Source organism: Uloborus diversus, chromosome 9, assembly GCF_026930045.1.
Source record: "Uloborus diversus isolate 005 chromosome 9, Udiv.v.3.1, whole genome shotgun sequence".
NCBI lineage: Eukaryota > Metazoa > Arthropoda > Arachnida > Araneae > Uloboridae > Uloborus > Uloborus diversus.
In genome coordinates this window covers 71,316,168-71,343,889 of record NC_072739.1, presented here as the reverse complement: position 1 = coordinate 71,343,889, position 27,722 = coordinate 71,316,168, and the positions used below count along the sequence as shown (strand labels likewise).

General features: G+C 32.3%; 1 protein-coding gene across 1 annotated transcript in view; it reads left to right on the top strand.

Moving 5' to 3' along the window:
* The first annotated feature begins 1,814 nt into the window (after positions 1–1,814).
* LOC129230311 (pyruvate dehydrogenase phosphatase regulatory subunit, mitochondrial-like) overlaps positions 1,815–27,722 on the top strand; it is a 158,359-nt gene continuing 132,451 nt past the window's right edge. The window contains 3 exon segments of the mRNA XM_054864709.1: positions 1,815–1,951; positions 9,658–9,892; positions 27,107–27,234. Of these exon segments, the coding sequence (XP_054720684.1) occupies positions 9,663–9,892; positions 27,107–27,234 (358 nt within the window). The 5' untranslated portion in view covers positions 1,815–1,951; positions 9,658–9,662.

Here is a 27,722-nt window from a genome sequence, read left to right as displayed (position 1 = left end):
CATGTAAAGGAAATAACAAGGCAACCTAAAAATTAGTAACCCTAATTAGAGCATAATAAAAAGTACCAACACACTACTTGAAACGAACTTAGAACATCTCAGTTTTCTGTTTATGATGGAACACACAGAGAGTGACATGCTTGTTGAATAAAAAAGAGTAAATTACCAAATTAACCAAAACTGCCTACAATTCATTAAATTTTTAATAAAATAGTATATTTTAAATTGGCTCGCTCAACCTAAAAAATCGATAAAAACTGCTGTGTGTCAAGCAAGTGTTCTACTTTATATCCACCTCAAACGCTTTTGCAAATTCATGTGGTGACATTAATTTCATAATTGAATTGACATTTTTTTTAACAATTTTTAACTAATAAATATTTGGCAGAAAATGATAACAAATCGTTTTTCCTTAAATATAAATGTTTTAACAAGATACTGCCAGCAAGCATTGAAAGTTCTATAATTTATAAGCATTTTATTTCCTCTGCATCTCCTTTCAAAAAACAAAAATTTGACACTGTAAATACTTACGTTGCATAAAGAGAAGATTTAACTTGGAGTTTTATAGCTTGAAGGAATATTAAAAACGATACATAACTCAATTTTTGTCAATGATCGGCAAAAATAAAAGCCCTAACATTAAAACATAAGTTAAAATGGGTTTTAATATCAAGTCACATTTATTTAAAAAAAAAAAATTCTGCAACATACAGCATTTATAATACAAATCACATGTTAAGACATCCTCACGTACATCACAAGTGTGTGTTTTGTTTACTTCCACTCGTCGCCAAGCACGAAATTGATCGTGCCAAACCGAATACAGAGATCTATCGTTAAAAAAATTTAATTTACACAATTTAAACTTTTGCCTTGTCTTAAAGTGTTGTTTTTCAATAACGTTGTGATTGGAATAATCGATTTAACAGGAAAACTAACTATAAAAGACCCAAATAAAGTGTCAGAAGGGAATTTTAGCACACCGGAACACATGTTCTTGATATAATTACGCATTAGGTAAAGAAATAGGAATGGACTCACTTAAGTAAAGCTACATACGTATAATTTGAACATTAGAGAACAGTAATATGAGCATTAAAATCTTGGACTCACCTTTAATTTTCCAGATTCTGGGTTTTTCCACAGCACTATCATACGCTCCATGTTAATCCTACGGGAGAAGAAGAAACACTGCCTCAGGCGGTCTTCGACCAATAGGAAAATGATACCGCGTTGTCGCAACTCTGAAAACTACGTTTTCATATAGGGACTCTACGTAAAGCGGACAGAGTAACGTTTTCCGAAAAGGGAGAAGCATTCATACTTTACGGACGCGAAAAAGGCACATGTCAGTCTCGTGGAGACCAATGAAATGCGACGCCCAACTGTACGGACGTCAGAGCCGTCAGATATCTGGTTTCTCGTCCCGTCGACGGGTCCCGTACAATACGGCTTGCTGTCATGGCAACGCCGGCCGAAAACTGGTTTTAGGGAGAAAAGCATACGTCGGTGACGGATGTGCGGACGCAGTGTGAATGTTGCATTAGCCTCGAGCACAGAACGTGAATAGTCCGTATATCGATGCATGGCCCCACTGAATGCGCTGGCGCTTACCATGCGCTGGCGCTTAAGTATTCAGTGGGGCCATGATCGATGATATTCTTGCTTTTAAAAAAGAGAAAAGAAAAAAAAACTGTTATTACTTAAATATATGAGCATTATAACAGTGAACTTTTTATTCGAAGAAAAAGTGTCCCTCCTTTTTTATAATTTTATACTTTAGTAGTTGGAGTTGGCAATTTTTAACGCGTTCTATTCCCTCCATACAGAAGTTCATAAAAAACGACTGTAAACAAAGTGATTAACATTCACATTTCGGGATAAATAGTAGGTTGTATTTTGAAAATGACAATATTAGCAGATATAATTGAAGCACGCTGACGTAAAAGTATGTACTTTTTCTCTTGGAATACATCGTTAAAACTTATTGTATTTTGATGGTGGATGCGCACTTCTTTTGGAACGTGGTGGAATAGTTTTGTTTTCTTTCTTAGTTTTCGGTGGCCTTTGCCTCCAGTCTACCCCAAAGTGAAAAAATCTTGAATGATCTTAACCGGGATCCGATTTTTGAAAACAAGTGAAACACCACTCTCGAGCGGTTGGGACAATCAAAACAAAAAAATATTCGTTTTAAAGATGTGAAAACTTAAAATCTTTTTTCTTTTAAGTTTCCTGAAATGCATTTCAGAATTTTTTCAAATTTTTTTTCATAAATGCATTGATGCATTTCTGAAAAAACTATGCAGAAGCCAAATGCCTTTATAGAGAAAGCTCCTTGCATTCTATTGAACACAAGAAAATAACACATAGAATGCGTTCTGGTAGAAAGCAACAAAGAGCGTACCCCGGAGGCTCAAGAGGCAAGTCGCCAATGTCCTTTTGCTCTTCAGCGACATCATCCATTGGTTCGGGATACCCATCTAGTTGCTGCTGATTGCATTTCACTTAATTTTTTTTCAACAAAAGATACAAGATTGATTTTCTTCAAGTCTTTTGCCAAATTCATCCAGACTAAGCGGGACCCGATTCCATCGCCAACGGGAACGTGCGGTACCTGTATGGAACAGTATCCGAGCATTGTGAACTCATTGGAATAGTAGTATAGACCTCCATGTCCAGAAATAGTTTTTTAAAACCAAATTCTAGCTGAAATTTTACTAGGCATTGTTTAAAAAAATTCGTTTGTGTCAAAAATTTTACAAAAAAGTTATTTTTAAAATTAAAAACAAGTAAATAAACAAGATTATTTTTTTTATTCATAAAATGTCTTCCAATTGTTACACAGAAGTTATTACTTGTTTTAAATTACTGCTCATGTAGTTTTAAAGAAAATGTGACAAGATATTAATGACACTGGTAAACAAAGATTTTGTTACATGAAACATTTATAGTGTTTCTAGGACAATTTTTGACGCTGATTCCAAACATCCAATCGGAATTTTTCCATCACCTACAATTTTTGTGTAATCATAGGTTTTAAGTGATTTTTTCTGGTGTTTTCCTACATCACATAATGATAAAAACTTATAATTAACAGTTAAAATCTTGTCATTAAGACTAGAAATGTGGAGATATATAGTCAGGTTTGTTAGTACTGCAGTGGTAACGTTATGGCCAGTCTTAATGGCACCCATTTTCGTGATATACTCTAACCCAATTGAATCATTTTATGAGTTTTTACAAATGAATGCAAACATAACGAACCAAAAGATTTTTACTCTAAAGAAAATGCTTTAGTATACTGTAATAGTATTGACTCTATAATGGATATGTTCGTATTTTAATATTAAACAGATGAGGCTTGGTATTAAATCTTTCGAAAAGAGTTTAAAAGCTGTACTACTGCATGATTGAGAACATGTTGCCTTCAGTATCACTAGCATACTCAGTCAAAATGAAGGAAAGATATGGAGATTTTAAGTTTTTTTAGATAAGATTTTTGTACAACACATATCATGGGAAAATTATTTCAGACCAAAAATTGAATTAATTAAATTTTATGAACTGTTTGGTTTTAACACAATACTGTTTTCTCCTCTGGAAATGGGAAAGCAATGGCAAGAAGAATTTAAATAATTTATAATTAAAATAAAACTGGACCTGTTATCCTACAGGCTTTTTATATTAAACTAGCATTCCCGTACCCAGTATTGCTCGGGTAATGGAATTAGCAGGGGTTAACAGTGCTTGGTGCACCTAGTTTCGAAAATCCCCTATAATAATTACTTATTACATATAACTTTTTCTAATTTGGGGAGGATCCCGGGGACCCTGGACTCCTTATATATATATGCCCTTGTCCTTAACCGATCTTTAACTGTTATTAACGATCCTTTTAAAGTATTGATTATCTTTGCAAACACAGGTCATCCACATTTCATTGTTATGCCTATGTTTAAGCTAGAACTTCTTTGCATACAACATTTTTAGTTTTTTTTTCTGGTGCTAAAATTATTAAACTGCTTGATGAACTGGCTTTGGAGCAAGCTACATAACATTGGTCGTGTGAAAAAAAGTCTTCTCTTAAATCGATCCCTGCTACTTTTAATGTCCGTCCTTGTGAATTATTAATGGTTATTGCAAAGCAAACTTTTACAGGAAACTGCACTCTTCTAAATTCAAAAGGATAGTCCGCCTGTGATGATGTTCTTAAAAACTTATGAAGTACTGAATAATTATTTTATTGGAGGAAAGCCTTCGAAAATAAGGGATTTGAATTTCAATGACAGGTTTTTAATTTCGCAGAAATTAAGGGGTTTTAATTAATTTCTCCCGAACTAATTGAGATTTCAAAAAATCCTTTCTTAGTGGTTACTTTTGTAATCATGCGGACATGCCTGCCAAATTTCAAGTCTGAAGCTTTAGCGGTTTCGGCTGTGCGTTGATATATATGTATATATATATATATATATGTTATCTCAGGACATTGATTTTTATATATTAAGATTAGGCCTTTAAAAACTTTGTAGAGACTTTGTAACACTGGTGCTGAATTTGAGTACTGAAAACTAGAATTTCTATGTGTTTTATTAGTCTAAAGCTAAATAACACATTTTTGAAGCCCCCCCCCCCCCATCATCCAAGTGAATGAATTCTTGCTTAATAATGCTAGATACTTAAAAGGGATGTTCCTGATGCCAAATACAGAAAGAAATGAACAATAGCTAAGTTTTTAATCATCATTTTTGTATTAACCATGCATGTGAATGCATGATTAATACAAAATTATGCACTATTTTTTATGCATTTCTTTCAAAATTAAGTCAAATGTTACAAAAAATCTGTGGATCATGGCAGTGGCGCAGCCACGTGAGGGGTTTTGGGGTTCAAACCCCTCCCAGAACTCAAGCACATTCATTTCCTCCATCAAGATCAAGGGAAAAAGCAGAGTATTTAAGCTTTTCCAAGCAGAATAGGTTTCAACAAAATATTTTACTGTTTTTAATAATCGGGAAGCAGTCAGAAATTACTTTTCAATTCTTAAATATAAAAGTTGTATTTCATGATGAGCACCCGACGTCCCCACTGGTATAAGATAGCTAAAATGGTGTCAATAAAGCTCTACAGGGTATCATGGTCCCTCAGCACTTCCATCTCTGCACAAATCCTTTTTAGGGACATCTAGAGAGAGGAAGCCTATCGCACCCGATTTTCAGAGGCTCTTAACCAATTCTCATCGAAAGATCAAAACCGTTATTAGCTAGCATTTGACATTCAAAAATACATGAATGTATTTTAGGAGGAGATTTTAAGTGATCTCACGAAAAACACGCAAAAAATGAATATAAGATTAAAGTAATACTATAAATATTCTGTGCTTTTCCCACTTTCTTCGTTTCTTAGTGACATCAATACGAATTATTAATTGTTTTTAAGAAGTTACTTAAAATGAATAATTACTAATCTGTAGAAATTTTTTGATATTGAATAATTACGCACAAGGGCACCCATATGCAAAATTTTAAGGGAGGGGCTCAAAAATTTTCCCCATGTTTTAGCAGAATATTTTCCCCATAGAAACCGATTTCAGTACAGATTAAAGATGTTAAAATTTGACATTTTTTATAACTTATTCATTATTGGCTTATATTATTCATTAATGCCTGGAAAAGAAATTTTTATACATTTTTGCAAAGAAAAAAGCACTAAAAGCAAGGAAGTTCTCATTTCTAAGGGGGGCTTGAGCCCCCTCTTGCCGTCCTATATGGGCGCCCTTGATTACGTATTGTAAATAAATGGGAAAGAAAGCAACAATTTTTGATTTTGAAAACTCCTCCCAGAAAAATTGTATGGCTGCGCCACTGGATGATGGAGAAAAACTGTTTGCATATTTGAATTCCGCGCATCATTTTACAATATGATCAGGTATTTTTCTCCATGTAACAAAAAAAAAAGTTATTTTTTGTATATTAGTGTAATTTGAAGGAAATAAAAAGAGTTCAGTGTTTTTTTTTTCTTTCACTGCATAAAAATTCTGAACCTGGCCCATGAGGGCCAGCAAAATTCATATATGCAAAAGGGTACATCCGCATGTAAATCGCTAAATTTTTTTTACTAGTTTCTTAATTATTATTTTTTTTTTAGTTTTTTAAAATTTAGAATACTGAGATACATTTTCATCTTTGTTGAAATTTATTAATTTATAATTTTTACATATTTCTCTTATCACAATATTTTTGCACTTTTGTAATTTAGCCTTGCTTAAAATAAAATTAATTTTACTTATTCAAAATAATTAGTTATTAAAAGATTAAAGATAATATAACTATTAAAATGACTTTTTAAAATTTATTTATTTGAAAAGCCAGGGGGTGAAAGTGCCTCCCTTGCAGCCCTTTACCGGTGCTTCAAGGGAGACGTATTGCAGCGCCAGAAAGCGTACTGGACATAAACTTGATGAATAATTTTCTTGATGTATTTTGTAGCTTTTCCCTATCTAATTAATTAAATTTTATTTTTGAATGTCAGGGGGTGAAAGTGTACCACCCTGCCAGCAATCATGGACATTAACATGACATTAATACCTTTTGAGTTTTATTTGGTAGTTTGGGTTTATAGCTTGTCCCCCCCCCCTGTGTGTGAAATGAATTTAATTTTATTTATTTAACGCAAAATAATTATTTAAGAAAGTTTAAATATTTAAAAAAAATATATTTCAAAAAAATTAAAATCTGGGATGGGGGGCGCCCTCCTATTTGGGGGGAGGGCTCATTTTTCTGACCCCCCTCACTTTTTCAAGGCACGAGCCATCACTGGGTACCACTGTTTAAAATATACAGTAGACAAACGTTTTACGCAGGGGTTACGTTCCACGAAAATGCAGCGTAAATAGAAACTAACGTAAATTGAGGCCTAATAGTAGTGTAAAAATAGGGATTTGACTCCGTAGATAACAAAATACTTCGTTCTAGGGCAGACTAATTGTATTATAAGATTAATGTGTACTTATATCGACTTTAATGCACAATATGCATAAAGAAAACATAAATTAATTTCATTTTCTGTTTATGTAGAGGAGCTGACTATGATAGTCTTTTGGCAGTCATTAAGAATTTTTCTCTATAATTCTTTGCAGAGCATTAACGCATCCATGATCACTTGCATCATTTCCATGATAGAATCTTCGTTCACTAACAAATCAGAAAGATCATTTTTATTGTCTAGGAATGGCTAAAAAATTTTTATGCAAATGTTTTTGGTTCTGCGTCACTGACATCGGTATCCTTGTTGGTTTTGGCCTCCTTTGTCATTCCTAAAAGCTCTTGTTTCAGTGAGTTCTGAACTATAACTTTACTTCTGGAAAGAGCTCTGGAACCAATCGCATAAAATGTCTCCAGTAGCCCAAGCTCGATTATTAGCTCGCCAAAATGCAGTTGATTACGCATAATTTGCAATCTTTTGGAGTTTGGATTTTAAAAGAGGGGAAAATTTTATCTATTTGCATTGCCGCATCCTCGTAAAACCGAAACTCATCCGCTTAAAATAAAATAAAGGTGTCAAATCTTAAACCGCGTAAAATAAACCCGCGTAAAACAAGGGTCTACTGTACTTGGCTTCTTCATAAGTTATGAGATTTTTTGCTTTCAGCTCTGTTTATAGATATTCTGGACTGATGAACCCAAATGAGCTAAACTAATCTCTGAATGCTGTAAATTTGCAGAACGGTATTTGCTTGGAGGAATTAAACTGTTGGATTTTTTCTAACATGGGGGGAGAAAAAAAAAACCTTATCAAAGGCAAAGTTTTCACAAAAATGTAAAAATATGGAACTGATGTGATATAACCCACCCTTGGCGAGTTTTTCCTGTTGGCACCAAGAATGCGTCGCCAGGAAAACAATGTATGACGACATATGTCATACATCGTTCTTAGCGATGCTTTTTTTAACGCCAACAGGAAAAAATTAGATAAAAAACATGATCAAAGCACTTCAGAACACAATATGTATAAAAACAACATAAAACCACAACAAAAAACATCACGAATATACGCTTCAAAAATACCAGAAACTAGAAAGTTTTTGTACACAAAGAAGAATTACTAGAAAGTATTTAAAATGATTAAATTAACAAATTACTATAACAGCTCACCAATGAGATATGTACCAATAGAAATAAAAGCTATTTTCCAACATGCATTTCATCGAACAAAAACTTTTCTCATACTCTGCTAAAAAAGAGCAAAGCGATTCAAATTGCTATGTTTAAAGCGGAAAACATTCCCAAAATCACTAACTATTTCAGCCAAAAAAGCGCTTAACTACTTAAATTTCAATGTATGAAAAGTAGAAATGTCTCAACGGAACATCCTAAACATAAACAATACAAAAATACCATACATTTATTTGCTATCCAGACATGCTTTCAAAATACCTATTATATTTTACATAAAATAACACTTTTATATTTTTATAAAATGCTGGAGTCAACTTATTTTCAGAAATTCAGTACCTAAAGGAGGCACCTCAATAGAATGTCTAAATAATTCGTGGCATCGATAAGAATTAAGTTTTAGAACAAAATAAAAGTACTATTTTTGTAAAATTAGTTTACATACAGTAAAAATAAAATTAAAAACTACAAGAACCCCTCAAAGAATTGTAAAAACAAAGAATTCTGGAAGTTAGAGTTTTTTTTTTAATTCTAAAATAAAGAACTTGCCTTTTTATGGTATAAAGCCTCACACTCAGCCTAAAACAATACATCATATGACAATGGCACGTTACAGATACACACCACATTGGAGTTCACTTTTAATTAACGTTCATGTTTGAAGAAACTGGCATTTTCTAAAATGTTTTTACTTCAAAACACAATTACTGAATTTAAACTAACAACAAAATAAGCTTTCCTGTAAGGTATAGTGCACGAAACAACACATATCTCTCCTGCGTGAAACCGAGTTAACAACCCAAGCAAACAAGTTTGAACAGATCTAAGATTGCCTTCGGGTTGCTAAACACAGGTTAGTTTTGCCAGGGATGCCATGCTTAAAAAATTATCGCCTCATTGGCGAGAAAAATATTTCAGTTTTGTGCAAAAAATCGGATGTCGCCAAATGGGGGGGGGGGGATATCACATCTGTATCAAAAATACTAAATGTTCTAATGATAAAAATAGGAATGATCTATTGTTGCAGCCACAGTGAGTGAGTGATATGGTGTGAAAAGCTTTTTTTGCAGTTGAAGAGCCATTTCACAATATTTTGTTGAATGGCTGGGCAATGACCACAGTATTTCGTCTCAATGGTCTGCAGCATGACACTGTTTTTGCAGTAACTATTTCATTAATTGTATGATTATCACATTGTTTAATTTTGAGTTTGTGTGTTGGTAGGACTAACTCAAATAAAAATTATGTGCAAATCCAACAGTAAATTAAATTTTAAAAAAATGTCATGTTGTAGACTCTACATTTGGACAAAATACTATGAATTGACCCTGAAAAAAAAAACTTAAACTCTTTCCTTTTTCAGGATAGCCTGTTCATTTTACCTTGCTCCTTTGCTAATATTTTAAAGTTAGTGCAATTTTGTTCAGACTCAAGTAGTTCTATTGTCAATTAAATTAATACTTTTGATTTAATTTTCTTACAGAAGTTATGTCTCTTTATTCGAAAGCTTGTGGAAGGCGTTTTTTTCTACCGTATGTGAAGAAGCATTTGACTTCAAATTGTACCTCCAATCTAAACCAAACATCGAACTATGCTAGCTACTCTGTGCCTCAATCAGCCCAAGTCATTGTTTGTGGTGCCGGAGCTGTTGGAAATTCAGTTGCATATCACATGAATAAAAATGATTGGAAGGATGTTATAGTACTTGAACAAAGCAAGTAGGTATTTTACTATTTACTGAAAGCCATTATTAATCCATCTTAATCATTTCTAATTTTTATTATTTACTTTACTGCAGTAGAGATGAGACGGGCGCAGCCCAGCCCCGAAGCGAGCTCGGGCTCTAGAACCGGAAATAGGTTTCGGGCTCAGGCTCCAGCACAGATATTCAAACGCCAATCTCCATACAAATTCAAAGCAAATAAACATTTTCCTACTGTGAGAACATGAAAGGAACATTTAAATCAGTTCAATCAATGTCAAATTTACCCCCCCCCCCCCTCCCAAAAAGAAATAAATTGATTAACACTTATTTATAGTGTTTTTTTGCAATAACTATTGCAATATGTCATACAGAAATTGATTTGAAGTGGAGCATTTTAAGAAAATTTAGAAACTTCTGTTAATGAGAAACATTTGACGTAACATTTTTCATTAACAGGGAGATCATGTCAGACTGTAGAAGGCTCAGTTTTTGATACAAGAAAGTTTCCTTCGGGCTCGGGCGGGCTCAGATTTTGGTCCGAGACAATATCACTCGGGCTTGGGCGGGCTCGGTTTCAAATTTTCAGGCTCAGGCGGGCCCGGGCTCTCAAAAATGAGCCCGAACTCATCTCTATACTGCTGTGATCATGAATTAAAAGTGAAGTTTTTAAAGAAATAAAAATTAATGTGATACATTACTAGGGTTGCCAGATGTCCTAGATTTCAAGGGACAGTCGTGTATTTTGAGAAATTGTCCCGCGTCCTGGGGAACTTCCATACGGGAAGGCTAAAGTCTGGTATTCTAGCTAATAACAATATTGTACAAAATGAAACATTATTTTATGGGGAAAAAAATATTAAAAAAAACAAAAAATGTTACATAAAGAGCAATAACAAAATCAAAGAGCAAAAAGTTCCGAGACGGCTGACTCTATAGTAAACTGCTTGACTCTTTCTAAAGCACAGAGTGAGTCAGACTTGGATTTACAATCAGTTTCATAATTTTCAACCAACAATACCAACACTAATTTTGAAACAAAGCAGTCAGTATATACCCAACTTAGACAGCAAAACAAAAATTTACTTAAGTCAGTGTGTTTCGTTCACATAATCAACACTGCATGTTGTTGATGCTTAGAAATTGATGTAAAAACTATTGTTTTAAAAATTTATGCACATTTTTCTAGGTCTACAATTAAGCGGAATGACCTGAAGAAGTTTTTTGAGTTTGCTAACCTAGAGTTTCAAGAACTACTAAAACATATCCTGACACGATGGCTAGGTTTAGCTCCTGCTGTAGATCGACTCATGAAATCTTGGCCTTCTCTCATGAATTATTTTATAAGCAAGGGAGAATCCATCCCTAAGCATCTCAGAAAATTATTGCTTTTAATTGAAGAAAGTACTGCTGAAACATGTGAAACCAACGAGGTTGCATTAGTTTTCCATTTTCTTAGTAATGTGTCCTCCGTTTTTGAAGTTGCCCGTAAAAAACTTCAAAATGTATCTACAACTGCATCTGATAACTTTATGATATTATGACACATTTGGATTCGGTAAAACAGCTAGAGAGCGGATTTAAAGATTATAGTTTTATGAATCGTTCATAACACCTTAAAACATCTAGACGGTAAAAAAATACAATGTCTGACTGAGGGATACCAGAAATTTTTTAAAACAGCTCTGAATTGCATGAGAAAGTGGTTTGATTTTCAGATTAAAAAAAATCCCCTTTTTTGTTTTAAAACCAATGGCTTTAATGGCTAAAGTAGTTTTCTGACTTGTCAGCTATTGTAGAACAGTTACATATTGAAAATAAAGTATCAGTAGATGATCTATACGATGAGTTTTCAACAATAAAGAAAGTTCTTAATAACTTAGTTGCACAAAAAGATATGAAAATAGGCAATAAGTGGCAAATGGTGCATTAAAATTATTTTACTCATTCAGATTTCTCCATTAGCTGGCATGGCATTAAAAACAAGTTTTGCTGCATGATTCCTTGCATTACTATTCAGATAAAGTAGTCACATTTAACAAGAAATTTTTTTTATTGCACTGTTTAACTTATAGCGAACGCAAGTAAAGAGCTAACTAGCACCTGTTCCTATCAATGTCGATATGTTTATTGAACTTCGTTCTATTGCTTGTTTTATTCTTTGAGTTTGAGTTCCTTCAAAAATGTGCCACCCATAAACATACTGAGAGAAATCTTCCAAAACCTATTAAAACATAGTTTTTTATCACTCCTTAAAAATACATAACCAGTGATTTCCCTCAACCTCAAAAATGCCCCCCCCCCCCATTTTACTCCTCAAAGCCTGTCCTGTATTTACTGTTCTTAAATCTGGCAACCCTGCTTGCCGGACGTCCCGGTTTTCAGACAAAATCCTGGTGTCCCGGCCGGTTTACTTTGCCTCCCAGAAAAAAACAAATTTGATTACAGATGACCAATAAAGTCTAAAAATAATTAATTGTAAAGGATTATTTAAAATAATAACTGTCATTTCTGTACCTTAAAGCCTGACTGACGTAAGTCCAAATTTGCAATTTATTACTGCATTGTATGTAGAATCCTAGTCCACATGGATCCATGCAAGCGTAATTCTAAAAAAAAAAAAATCCTCTGTAATTATTTACCAGTGTTAAAAGAATGAGCGTCCTATCCTTTGCATGCTCCAGACAAATGTTTTCCTTTCTCCTGCAAAGCAGAGACTATGGACTTAGTTAGTCTGGCTATGAGGTACAGATTTGTAACATTGACCTTTAACATAATATCGGATTAGCTTGTGAGAGTTTTTGCAGCAGGATTAGAAACAAATAAGACTTTCTAAAAAAGTCCTGTCTAACGCAAAGAACACATAAATATTGTTCAAATTTTTATTTCTTATTCAAAGTTTTTCTTCGAACCAGTGGCGGATCTAGCCGATTGTTTTGGGAGGGGCCATCCGAAATTTTTGAACAAACTCCCCAGGGCCAAATTTAGCTCCATTCTGCCCCTAGGCAAATTTGAAATCTGCCGCCCCCCCCCCCCCCCCAAAAGAAGCAAAATTTCCTTCACTCAAAAAAGCGTAAAAAAATGTTCCCCAGATTCAAACTGTCAATCTTATGAAGAAATGATGGCGTTTCACATTCTGAGGCGCCCCGTTGAAATGATCATACTGATCTCCCAAAACAATTTTTATTCGGCAAATACCATGATTGAAGTACATTTGACTTTCATAAGATGTGTGAAAGTAATCATTGTTAAATTACAAGAAATAATTGTCTCTGTGGAAAATGAAGGAATGCTAATATTTTACTTTCAAGAATAACAATTTAATTCAAAAAATGTGTTTTATAATAGCAAATTTACCGCCATTGAAAAGTTTGCCACCCTAGGCAGCTGCCTTCTCTGCCTCTTGGGAAATTGGGCCCTGATAACTCCCCAGAAATTTTATTAAAATGAAGTTTTAAAAACTCAATTTTCGGAGTATCCAGACATTAGGTGAGGGGGTAGATTTAGGAATCTCCCACAAAAATGTCAAAAATTTAAATTTCCGAGTAATTTTTGAAAATTAGGAAACTAAAAACCCATTTTGTCTATTTTTGATGATATACGAAGAAAGGTCAGGTTTTGAGCGCTGGCCCTAAAATATGTTTGGAAAATAAAGCTTAGAAACCAAAATATTTTGTCATTTTATACATTGAGAAATTAGAAGAGGAGGGGTGCTCTTCTAACTCTTCAGCAGTCCAGCTTAAAAATGCACCTTTAGGTAATGTTTGCTTACATTAAAGGAAGTGAGAAGGTGCTTAGAATACTTCCTTCCTGGAAATATTTTGCCTTTGAGGCTCTAAAAATTCGATTTTGAACTATATTTATACATATTTTAGAAAGGGATGGAAGATTCGTGAGCTCCTCTAAAAACCTCCTTTCAAAGCTATCATCACGATATAAACTAGGGAGGGAGGGGGGCCTATCAAAAGTCGTTTGTAATTGAAGTTCTCAAAAATTTTATTTAAGTTGCTTTTAAGCAAATTAATGATAAAGGCTGGATAAGCTAGTTTCTGTTGACATTTTTCCCAAATAAAAGACTTAAAATGCATTTTTTTGCTATCTATCAAGGCATTTGGGAAAGGGCATGGGAAAAGGGGTTTCTCTCCCTAGTTTCGAAATTAAAGCCATAAAAACGAAAATTTAGGCTCTCTTTGGTCTTGTGAACAATGAGTATACTCTGAGAACAGCAGCATTTAGAGATCGACCAAGTGTCTGTAGTTGGAATCAAGAAATGATGTAAAAGATGGAGAAACATTTTGGAAATGAAAGTTTTGTTTTGAGGATAGGGATATAATTTATCTCCCAATTAAGGCCTATACTTCATTTTCAGTAAAACGCATGTGTTAAATTTTGTTATCTTCTCATAATATTCTTTTTTTTTTCTTAAAAAAATTCCTACAATCCAAAGGCTTTGGGAGGGGCCATGGCCCCCCTCTAGATCCGCCCCTGCTTCGAACTGAAGTAACTTCAAAATATTAATCTGTAGGGAAAAAAATGTTTAAATATATCTGTGTGTGTGTGTGTGCTTGCGTCATGTCTTATTTATTACTTCTGATTTAGGCTCATAATTAGTAACCATTTATTCATAGCATTAAGACTGAGCAACCCTCTAAAAATCTAAAAACCAAGCAGGGCTCTTTTGAATCCTTGCTACGCTGGGGGGGGGGGGGGGTACCCATGTTCCAGTCGAATATTTCAGAAATCTAGCGAGCCTATACATTACAAAAGATCATAAAATCTGGATTGGGTTCTTTACGCTTCAAAAACTAGCCTTTGAAGTGGTATATAGCTTAACTTGGAGAAAAAACATAAATTATTAACTAACAACAGTTATCATGTACTATGAAAAAATTTCAATTATCAAATGAGTACTGAACAAGATCTTAAAATAATTTAAATTAATTAATAACAGGCTTCTAATACCATTCAAAAGTTTGATTTTTAATGCGTAAAATTCACATGCACAAATATTTTAGCTTAATTTTTTAAAATATCAGGCTAGTCAAAGTCTAGTTTTTGACGTTAATAACATAACCTTGGTTTTGTGTTAATTTATCTTGAGTATTTCTATTTCTTTGGAAACTTCATTTTTAATCGGTACCAGATGTGATACCCCCCCCCCCCCATTTGGCGACATCCGATTTTTTACACAAAATTGAAATATTTTTCTCGCCAATGAGGCGATAACTTTTTAAGCGTGGTATAACTGGCTAAACTGACCTGTGTTTAGCAACCCGAAGACAATCTTAGATCTGTACAAACTTGTTTACTTGTTTGCGTCCACGTTGACTAGATCTTTGTTTTTTCATGCAATAAACTTGACCGTTAATTAAGAGTAAACCCCAACTTTGGGTGTGTCTCTGTAAGGCGCATTGTTTCATATGTTGTGTTTCAGACTGAGTGTGAGGATTTATAAAACAAAAACGTAAGTTTTTATTTTAGAGTTTAAAAAACAAAAACTCTCACTTCCGAAATTCTTTGTTTTTACAAAATCTTGAGGGTTTCTTGTAGTTTTTAACTTTATATTTACTGCATGTAAATTTATTTTACAAAAAAAGTACAGTTATTTTATTCTAAAAGTTAATTCTTATTGATGCCAAGAACTATTTAAGCATATTCTGTAAACAAGCCTCCTTTTGGTACCAAATTTCTGAAAATAAGTTGAATCTACGATTTTATAAAAATATGAAGGTGTTATTTTATGTAAAATATAGTAGATATTTTTAGTAGGTATTTTGAAAGCATTTTTGGGTAGCAAGTAAATGTATGGTACTTTTGTATTTATGTTTGGGATGTTTTGTTGAGACATTTTTACTTTTCATACATCAAAATTTGAATAAATAAGCGTTTTTTTGGCTGAAATAGTTATATTTTGGGGATGTTTTCTGCTTTAAACATCGCATATTGAATCACTTTGCTCTTTTTTTAATAGAGTATGAGAATTGTTTTTGTTCGAGGAAATACATGTTGGAAAATAGCTTTTATTTCTATTGGTACATATTTCTTTGATAAGCTGTGATAATTGTTAATTTAAGCATTTTAAATACCTACTAGTAATTTTTCTTTGTGTACAAAAACTTTCTAATTTCTGGTATTTTTGAAGCAAATGTTCGCGATTTTTTTTGCTGTGGTTTTATGTTTTTATATATATTACAGGGCTCCCAAATGGTCCGCTTTTCCCGCCAAAGTCCGTTTTTTAGGGTAAAGTCCGCTTTAGACTGCTTTTTAACATTTTGGTCCGTTTAGTCCGCTTTTATATTGTTTTTACTCAAAAATCAGATTTAAAAAATTTTCATTACATTAAAAGATACTGTGTGCTGACGTTTGTTATGCCCGAATACGCGGCCGCGGCGCCGTTTTTCTATTGAACCTGACTTTCTGGTATTATTTCGCTTCAGATTGATGTCATTACTCCTCCTTCAACTGCTGTAACATGGAAATCTAGCAAATGGTGAGGTTTGGGGGTAGGAGTTTATGACATCAAATCAAAGCATTTTGCTACCGATATTTCTCACCAGTTCGTACGCCCTTGAAAAAATCAAGAATGTTTCATCAGTGCAATTTTCTGAACTTGTGTTCGATATGTTTCAATCTTTTTGCATCTTGTTAATATTTTGATGTTTTTGACAATCAGAAGTTATTTTAACATTTATTACCTTAGATTAGCTTATTTTAAGTTTAATTACAATAGATAATAAACTACTTCTTTTTTCGGAACCATGGTGACATCAAACTTTCTTGGACTTCGCCGAAAATTGCTTGCTGGGTTTTGAGATTTCAATCTCTTTGCATCTTGTAAATATTTTGATATTTTTGGCAATCAGAAGTTATTTTACTATAACACCTCCTTAGATTAGCTTTTTTTCGGTTAATTTTAATCGACAATTAACTTTTTTATTTTTGGAACCATAGCAACATTGAACTTTCTCGCACTTCGCGGAAAGTGCTTATCGTGTTTGAGATTTCAATCTTTTTGCATCTTGTAAATAATTTGATATTTTTGTCAATCAGAAGTTATTTTGACACACTTCAACATAGATAAGCTTATTTTTTGTTTAATTTTAATAGATAATAAACTACTTTTTTTTCGAAACCACGGCAACATTGAACTTACTCGCACTTCGCGGAAAATTGCTTGTCGTGTTTGAGATTTCAATCTTTTTGCATCTTGTTAATATTTTGATATTTTTGACAATCGGAAGTTATTTTGACCTACGCCATCATAAATAAGCTTATCTTTAGTTTAATTTTAATAGATAAGCTTTCTTATTTTTGGAGCCATAGCAGCATTGCACGAACTCGAACTTCGCGAAGAATTGCTTCTTGTGTTGCAGATTTCAATCTTTTTGCATCTTGTTCATATTTAATATTTTTAGCAATCGGATGTTATTTTGGCATACTCCACCATAGATTAGCTTATTTTTTGTTTAATTTTAATAGATAATAAACTACTTTTTTTTTTGAAACCATGGCACCATTGAACTTACTCGCACTTCGCGGAAAATTGCTTGTGTTTGAGATTTCAATCTTTTTGCATCTTGTTAATGTTTTGATATTTTTTGCAATCAGAAGTTATTTTGACATACGCCACCATAGATTAGCTTATTTTTTGTTTAATTTTAATAGATAAACTTTCTTATTTTTGGAACCATAACAGCATTTCACATTATTTTAACATTTTTGAAAATTGGAAATTGTTTTGACATGTGCTACCTCAAATTATATTATTTAATTTTATATTTAAAAACTAAAACTTTGTATCTTTATTTATTTTTTTTTTTTTAATACTCATAATGAGTATTTTTAATTTGAAAATATAGCTCTATGAATCTGAACTTACACATTTATTTATTACATTAAGTTATCCAGTAAAAGCAGGCTCAAATTTACACTCAGTGTATTTATCGCTTAAGCAGTGTTTATATTTTTGGGTGTGGTGACTTTAATAAAAAATTTTCTTTCTCACTAATTTTTATATATATTTGAAGACAGTTACAATATTTTTTGGTGTCCGAACAACTAATACACACATATGAAGAAATGATTTGGATACTTAGCATACTAATAAATGATTTGTCAAATCTCTAGTATTTTTGAACTTAGTCAGTAGCGTAGCCAGAAATTACCTCCTGCTTTGGTGTTTGGTCATGAACTCTCTCATATATATATATATATATATAAACTTACCATATTTAGGCTGGAAATATGTGTAAAAAACCAAGGGCTGTGGAGGGGGAGGGGGACCTTCTGGCCTCTAAACTATATCTTCTTGTCTTGCGGTACCTTATATCAAAATGAATTATCTTTAAACTGGTTATGTGAAAATTTTTGTAAACTACTATGTGCCAAGGTGTTTACTGTAATAATTGTATCTAAAAGGTCTTTATTAAGTATGCACTGATTATCGGTCACTTAGGTGATTATTTTTAATTAGCCAGTTTTTACTTGTTAATTAGTAGAACATTTATTTTACAATTAAAGGTACTCTGTAAGATGGTCAGTTACATGCTTGCTTGTGACCCCCCCCCCCCTCCAAATGTTTGTGTAAATAATATAATTCAATGGATAAAAAGTTCAGTTGTACAGAAGGTGATAAGGATTTATCATTAAAAATCATTATTATTATTAATTAACGAATTATCTTCACGTATTTAGTGCCAGGCAGCTAATTTGGCTTTTGGTGCTTCCCTAGGATTAACTATGAATGGTCCTCCCAAGGTCCTCTTTTTAATCCTAACTGGTCCTCTTTGGTCCCCTTTTTGATTCAAACTGGTCCTCTTTTACCCTTTTATATGGCTAAAATGTTTGGGAGCCCTGATATTATCTTCTGAAGTGCTTTGATCATGTTTTTTATCTGAATTTTGTACACGTTGAACATTAAATAAATAACAATAGAAATTTGTTTAGTTTCGATGGTAACAAACACATTCTGCTCAAAAACCACCAAGCAAACCTCCATTGGCGACGACAGAGTGTACAATAAGTTAAAGGTTACCAGCGGGGAATCCTCGTTTGACATTATGTAGTTAATCATCAGCTGCATCAGCTTAGGTGACTTTATTACCTTGGCTGGCATTTTTTTCTTTTTTGGCTTTTATTATTTCAGAATATTTTGTTTTCTCTTGTTTTGGAAACATAATTTAACCATCTCCAAATGGAAATACAAAGTTCTTATAACATTAGAAAAAAATAATTCATTATTAAAACTGATGTCACTTTTTACATTTGTATTATTTTTAATTTAAGTAACTGTTTTAATTCTCGAATTTTTTAGAGTTAAAAAAAAAACCGTCTGTAGTTTATTTGTGTACAAATATCAGTTGGTAATTTAAATTCTATCTTGAGATTTGAGAGATAGTCTTTTAAATTAACAACTATGTTGTTTTAAAAAAGTGCATTGAACAATTTAATTAAGTTTTTTTAAAATTTAATTTGTGTTGTATTCATATGCTTTTTGAATTTATTTTTGATTTTTAATACCTAATTGCAGAAGGATTTATTGCAAAGTTTATTGCTCACACAAGATTATGCCTCCTAGAAGTAAAACAAAAAGTGAAGTTCAGCTAGAAGCACATTCTAAGCCTGAAAAATATCTCCAGAAAACTAAAGTTAATAATCCAGATAAATACAAAGTTCATTTAATAAAAGAAGCTGCAGGAAATGAAAAAGCAGGAGACAAATTATCTGAAGAAAAGAAAACCATTCAAAAAGAACAAGCCCATCTTCGTATGCAGAAGTTGAGTGAAAAAAGAAAAGCTGGGAAGCAAACAAAGCCTCCTAGAAGTAAAACAAAAAGTGAAGTTCAACTAGAAGCACATTCTAAGTTTGGAAAATATCTGCAGAAAATGAAAGTTAATAATCCAGAGAAATACAAAGTTTATTTAAGAAAAGAAGCTGCAAGAAATAAAAAAGCAAGAGACAACTTATCTGAAGAAAAGAAAGCCATTCGAAAAGAACAAGCCCGTCTTCGTATGCAGAAGTTGCGTGAAAAAAGAAAGGCTGGGAAGCAAACAAAGCCTCCTGGAAGTAATACAAAAAGTGAAGTTCAGCTAGAAGCACATTCTAAGTCTGGAAAATATCTCCAGAAAATGAAAGTTAATAATCCAGAGAAATACAAAGTAGGTGAAGTTAAGCTAGAAGCACATTCTAAGTTTGGAAAATATCTGCAGAAAATGAAAGTTAATAATCCAGAGAAATACAAAGTTTATTTAAGAAAAGAAGCTGCAAGAAATAAAAAAGCAAGAGACAACTTATCTGAAGAAAAGAAAGCCATTCGAAAAGAACAAGCCCGTCTTCGTATGCAGAAGTTGCGTGAAAAAAGAAAAGCTGGGAAGCAAACAAAGCCTCCTAGAAGTAATACAAAAAGTGAAGTTCAGCTAGAAGCACATTCTAAGTCTGGAAAATATCTCCAGAAAATGAAAGTTAATAATCCAGAGAAATACAAAGTAGGTGAAGTTAAGCTAGAAGCACATTCTAAGTTTGGAAAATATCTGCAGACAATGAAAGTTAATAATCCAGAGAAATACAAAGTTTATTTAAGAAAAGAAGCTGCAAGAAATAAAAAAGCAAGAGACAACTTATCTGAAGAAAAGAAAGCCATTCAAAAAGAACAAGCTCGTCTTCGTATGCAGAAGTTGCGTAAAAAAAGAAAAGCTAAGAAGCAAACTGCAATACACACAACCTTTCAGAAAAAAATTAAAGATATGTCTCCAGAAGAACGAAAAGAATATGATCGTATAAGGAAAGCAGAATCCAGGGCTAAAATGAGCCTCCAAAAGAAAAGAAGGGTTCGTGAAAGGGTTGAGGGGATAACAATTAAAACAGAAGTACCTACTATAGAAATACAGCTTGAAAGTTTTAAAACAGAAGTGGACGGTTCTACAGCTTGAAAGTTTTAAAACAAAGAAACGGCTTCAAAATTCCAAAGCAGAAGTGCATTCATGCGTCAGTACTGTTCCTTCTTGCTCACCAATATCTGCGTCAGTTCGCGCCAGAACAGCAAAGATACGTCAACGCCTGCCCAAATCTCCTACTAAATAGGGTAACGGAACGAGCAAATGACATACTTCAGTCAGCAGAAGACTTAGTCCAGATTTGCCAGGAAAAGCCAACATCGATGCAGAAAGGGGGGAAAAAAACTGAGTGGGCAGTAATTTTAGTGCAAAAAGCCGAAATTGATCACACTCAACAAGTGACCAGGCAATCAGCTAAGACTGTCACAGGCACTCAAAAAATTTTTGCACTTAGAGCAACTAATAACATTGGACTTGTGAAAATAAGACCCATGTCACGTTTCTATATGCACTGCAAAAATCGACAGCCATGTGTCACAAGAGAAGCCGATGATCAAAAGAATGTTTGTGTAATAAATTCTGCTCCAGATACTGGGTCAATTATTAAGTCTCCACAATTAAATGAAGGATATGAAATTGGTGACTGGTGTTTTGTCATACATTACGAAAATTTATGGTCAAGAGTTATTGAGAAAATCACTACCATTAATAATGTTAAGATGTATTCCTTAAATTTCTTAACTCCTCAAGGTGTTATTAATTGTTTTGGTTTCGATACCCAGAGAAGACAGATGTTGCAGAACTGCAGTACGGAGATATACTTCTGGAAAATCAACGTCTTCACCTCATCCTATTACTACAAAAGGAGATTTTTTTTTTTTTTTTGATAAAGAAATTATAACTCACTGCATCCAAAAAATGGTTTAGCGTAAATAACTAACAAAAAAAAAAAAAAAAAAAATTAGGGTTGCCACTGGCGACTAAAAAGGCAACTTTTTTTAATGTAGGCGACAATAACAACTTTTTTTGATCAAAAACGTCCTGAAAGCAACTGTTTTTCAAAAGTTGGCGACTTTTTACAATTTTATGTGACTTTCTTCATGTTTTGTCATATTTATTGCGAAAAAAAAAAAAAAAAGCGATGGGTATGATGTGCTCAACACATGCGTCGGGAAAAATGCTTCCTCTGTTTTAGATTTCAATCCTTTTGCATCTTGTCAATGTTTTAATGTTTTTGACAATTGGAAATTATTTTAGCATACACTATCTTTTATAAACTTATTTTATGTTTTTTTTTTGATAGATAATAAATAAATAAATCTTTGGAAGCATGCCAACATTTAACTTATACGTCACAGATTATTTTTCCCGCATTTGAGATTTCAATTCTTTTTGCATCTTCTAAATATTTTTTATATTTTTGTCAATCAGATGTAAGTTTGACTGTATGATACCTTAGATTAACTTATTTTGGTTTATTTTAATAACTAACAAATTTTATAGAATTTCTATGAGGAATGGATGCTTCTTTGATTTAAAAAGCCAGTTAAAATCTTAACCCATCACCGTTAAAACAAAAGTAAAACAATACAAATCCCTTATTAGACCAATCATTTTATATGGTAGTGAGACATGGGCAATTAAAACAGAAGAAAATTGGTTGCTCATTTTTAGTCTCAAATGTCGGAGCGGATGCTAAATAAAAACTAATTATAGGACACTCTTAGGCAAAATACCGATGTGTAAAAATAACAAAGAAACTATAAAAAAATGGCATCACCATGGTTATGGGCACACAAATCATATAAAAATTATCTGGAGGAACTAAGAAAGTTAATAGACTTTGAAGGAAAACAAAAAATTGAAAAGAGGATTTAAAAAATTGCAGAGAGAGGAATAAATCAAATGTAAAACAATATCAACTAAACAACTCAAAAGACAAGGCAGAGGTGATTGCACGAAACCCAATCAAGAGTGTCCACATTCTCTATTAGAATTAGCAAACCAATGACTGAAATCAGCTATTGAGAAAAGCGATTTGTCCGAAATTAGTATAGCAAAAGGAATAGAAGGTGCAGAAAAGGTACAAGAAGGAGGAAGAACAAAAAGAAACAAAAGTTAAAACTTATTGTTATCAAAAGAAAAACCAATTTTTATTGATTGTGTAACTAAAACCCTAAGAAATGTCTTAAGTTTTCCATTTTGCGATCAAAGTTTAAATGCTCAATATTTTTAACTATGCAGTAGTTATACGTTTGTTTCAATCACACACAAAACTCAATTTATAACTTCTTTATGTTTTTAAAACCAGAGTAAATGTACATAAAAAGTAGTCGAAAACTTTGTACTGCATAGTGAATAAAATATGACAACGTATATAAAGTACAAATTCAGAATGAAAAAAGGTTAAAAAACCAGCAAACAGCTGTTTCGGCACTCTAAAATACAAGTGCCATCATCAGTGCAATTAAAAACGAAGACAGGTTCAACCCGACTAAAACACAGTCGAGGCCAACAATGGAAAGACAACAATTCATTCCATTGTTGGCCTCAACTGTGTTTTAGTCGGGTTGAACCTGTCTTCGTTTTTAATTGCACTGATGATGGCACTTGTATTTTAGAGTGCTGAAACAGCTGTTTGCTGGTTTTTTAACCATTTTTCATTCTGAATTTGTACTTTATATACGTTGTCATATTTTATTCACCAGAGTAAATATGTTTGAATTGCCTTAAAATTAAAAAAATATATCTGAAGTTTTTTTTTACTTTGTGACACTTAAAACGTGACGTTACATGTAACGTCTTCATGACGTTATGTGAAAAGTAACTTGCCTTTTTAAAACAGTAATTCCATCAAAAAATGCTAAAAATAAACTAAGTAAATGTTGAAACAAAAGTTAAATCTGAGAAGTTAAGTTTTGATTTTCTTGTATTTACTAGATGTATATGTTTTAAGATGTTGTATTGTGTGGTTGTGTCATGCAATGTAGTTTTAGAGTTAGCAAATTTAAAAAAAGATTGTTGGTAAAAGCAACTTCACCGATTCAAAATGCAATTTAACTGTTTCTCTGAGGAGACTATTTAGGCGACTTTTTTTTTTAATTGCAGGTTATTAAAGTGACTTTTCAAGTAAAATTTTGATTACAACCCTAAAATTTTAACAGCAGCAGCATTAGAAAAGGACAGGATTTGCAAAAATTTTCAGCCATGTGTTTCAGTATTGAAGGGAATTGCTTTTTCAATGTAAAAAAATAAAATAAAAATGACAACACCTTTTGTTTGATACCTCTTCATTCGCAAGCTTGTGCCATTGAAAAAGAGGTTCCCTGTAACACAGAAACACATGTCTGCATTCTTTCTTGTTTTGCAAATTTAGTGCTTTTAAAACATTTGTGTTTATATGTTCACTTTTTGTGTAAAAATATTTATTTCTTAAAGCAAATTATGTTTATTTTTCCTTTAAAAATGTACATGCCATATTTATTTGTCTCAATAAATCAAACTGCGAGTTTGTCTAGTTATTTCCATAAAGCTGTTTTTTATCTCTGTCTCTCATCAACTTCTTCAAAATCATTCCAAAATTTTATTATGTAAAGACTAGTATGTACAGCCATTCAAGTACTTCATTAATCCTCTTTATTATTAAGTTGCAAAATTCAAAAAATAATAAATAAAATTTTCATTGGGGGAAAGTTTAAAGTCGGATTTATAATTCTCAAAAATGGTGAAACTTACATTATAATGATGTCCAAAATCTATTACCTACAGACTGATGATTTAATTTGCTAATTAACAATTTTTACAAATACCTGCTGTCTTTTCATGTTGATATACAGTAGAACCTCTCAATAAGGGACACTGAAGTGACCGGAAATTTCGTCCCTTAAATAGAGGTTTAATTCTAATTAAGAGAGGTTTAATTCTAATAGAGGTTATTTAATTCTTCGGAGGTATGAAATGATGCATGCAATATATTAACTCAGTATAATTTCGTACTGTATTAGTATTTAAGATAAAATGCTAAAAATGAATTATACTGAATTAAAATAAAAAGTAATTAAATTTCAAATGTTGTTCTTTTTAACTGACTTCAAAAAGGAGGCGGTTATCAGTTCACACCGTATGTATGTTTTTTTTTTGTTTGTCCACTCACAATGTCTCACCTAGTGAACCGATTTTGATGATTTTTTTTTAATGGATAGGGGATGGTTCAACTTAGGTCCCATTACTTTGTTTGGCCATATTTGTTCTATAGAAAAAAAGTTCTGGACAAAAAACAGTAAATTTCATGCAATTTCCCTATTAAATGATTAAATATATAACCCATTGTTGTAAAAGTTTGGTGCCATACGACAGTAACATTAATAGTAATTGTAATGATAAGTTTGAATGAAGGCTTCTCTGAAGCAAGCATCAAGTTTCTTCAGTGTCACTGCTTTATAGTGGGGGTAAACCTAACCTGGAAGCGAGATAATGCTGTGATGAAGATCTGCTTAGGCCTTCACAATGCTACCAGGTTAAGTTTGCCTCAACTATAGTTTAGTATTTTTATTGTTATCAACTATGCCAAAAACAGATGATCTGGGCTAAGTAAGGAGATACAGGGTTGCATTACAAGCAACTTGTATGCTGTGAAATGTAAATTAATTGGGGGAAAACGTAATATTTAAATGGTTATAATTAAATTAGCATACGAATGAATTCCAGAGAGGAACAAGGGTAAATTTTTAGTGGCAATCGCTTAAAGTTTAAAGGCATGTTTGTAATTTTTTTTTAGTATGGAGCATTTTTATGAAAAAAATAAGATCAAGTTTCGAGATGGTAACTCTTACTATATCTGAAATATTTACACTAAAAAGAATGAAATAAAATTTTGAAAAAAAAAAAAAAAACGACTTCAAAATTGCTCTAAAAAGTGAAAAATAATTTTATTCTTTAAACACCATCGATAATACTTTTAAATACAATTTGTGAAGTTGGCGCAAAAACAAAAAGTAAAATCCAGTATAACCATGCTTTGTTCATATTTTTTTCAGAAAACATCCAAAGTTAGTTACAAAACATTTATATCGTTACTACGTTACAAAAATATGCTGTCATCAATGCATAATGTATAAGCTAGAGAAGAAACTGGGCCTGTTTAAATTTATAGTTGAGCCAAGTTATGGTTGTGAATGATTTTGTCTATCATTTTTGCACCAACTTCAAAAATTGTATTTAAAAGTATTATCGATGGTGTTTAAAGAATAAAATTATTCTTCACTTTTTAGAGCAATTTTGAAGTCGGTTCTAATTTTTTTTTTTTCAAAATTTTTTAATGAATACAATTTTATTATATAAAAGCAATAGTAGAGTTTTGTAACATGTATGAATTATTTTGAAGTAATTCCATGATTGAACATGAATGTACATGAACTTGTTCGATTTCATGAAATTTAAAATTTAATATGACATAAATTTCAATCCTTGTTCCCATTTCAAGTTTTTTATGCAAAGCAATTCATGTGCGGTTGATTATCCTTAGGCTGTGAGCCTGCTTGAAAAAAAAAAAAAAAAAAAAAAAAAAATACTAAGAGGAGAAAACATACATGTAAATTTTAGCAAGAATTTCACAATACATCATATTTGTAATCGTTTGTGTCAAACTTTCATCAGTTGTATTTTAGATTCTAAAATTCCAGTAAATTCAATACTTTGTATGATACATTTATACATTAATTGTTCTTTAATTTTCTCTGCAACTGTCCCTTAAATAGAGTTCCCCTTATTCAGAGGCAAATACATGGAGGTCCCAATTTAAAGGGACTGGGACCAGAAATAAGTTCCTTAAACAGAGGTGTCCCTTATTTGGAGGTGTCTCTACAAGAGGTACTGCTGTATTATGTTCTAGGTATGCATACTATAAAATAAAAACAAAATTGATGTCAAATTTGAAAAAAATTTTAATTGCTCAAAGTTAACTTTTTGTTCCCACCTTTTGAGAACTGCCCTGTAACCAAACACCTCAAGAACATTCAGTTTTCAACTTTTTTGATCACAATTAGGTTCATATTCTAGGGAAATATGTTGTTTACGAGAAAGAAAAATTGTAATGATTATAGGCAAAAATTGGCTTTGGTAATGCATACCAGCAACAAGCTCTGATGATGATGGCCTATGGACAGCAGCTTCCAACTCCACTAATTCTGGCGGAAATGACTTCAAAAAATTACAAGGTGTACTTCAAAAGATGAATAAAATATCCTTCAAGTTAAAAATTTTTTTGATTATTTCTTTCCTGTTTAAAAAAAAAAGTGCGAAAAGCACCGAAATTTCAAGCACCTAAACTGGTTTACCCTCTTAATTGGAAGGAACATTGGTTTTAAGAAAATTTATTGTAAGGATTTTGTATCCCGTAGGATTGGAAGTGGTGTTTCCTGGAGAAGTTGTGGCATAGTTGGTCACTTTCATTCTACTTCTGAAGGAAGGATCACTGCATATAGCTCTCAGTTATATAAGCAGCTTTCAAATGAAGGCCATGATGTGGGTATGTAAAATCCTTATTTTTTCTGGTGAAAATTATGTTCTTATCTTATTGGTAATCACCAAACATATTTTCTTCAAATCAAACAAGAACCAGAATTGTTTTTATCTTTTGAATCAGGGTTCGCTGATATATATCATGATGTATTTCCGATATTTATTTTGATAATACCATAATATTTTCCATATTTATTTTTCAACTGTGGTATTTTCAATACAAAAAATATGTTAATCATTGTCCTATTATTTATTTATTATTAAAAATAACCAAAAAGTTATGTGCTAGTATGTTTTTTATTATGTATTTATACATCATTGATGTAATAAAGTAATATAATATTCCTTTTATTTTATATTTATAAAATGATTAGTAATGCAACAATTTTAATTCATATTAAAACTGCCTCATTAAATATTAAATGTTGGTCAGAAAAAAAGAAAGGGTTTAATGACTGTGCACCGACTAAAGCATATTTTTTATTTCTGAATCAT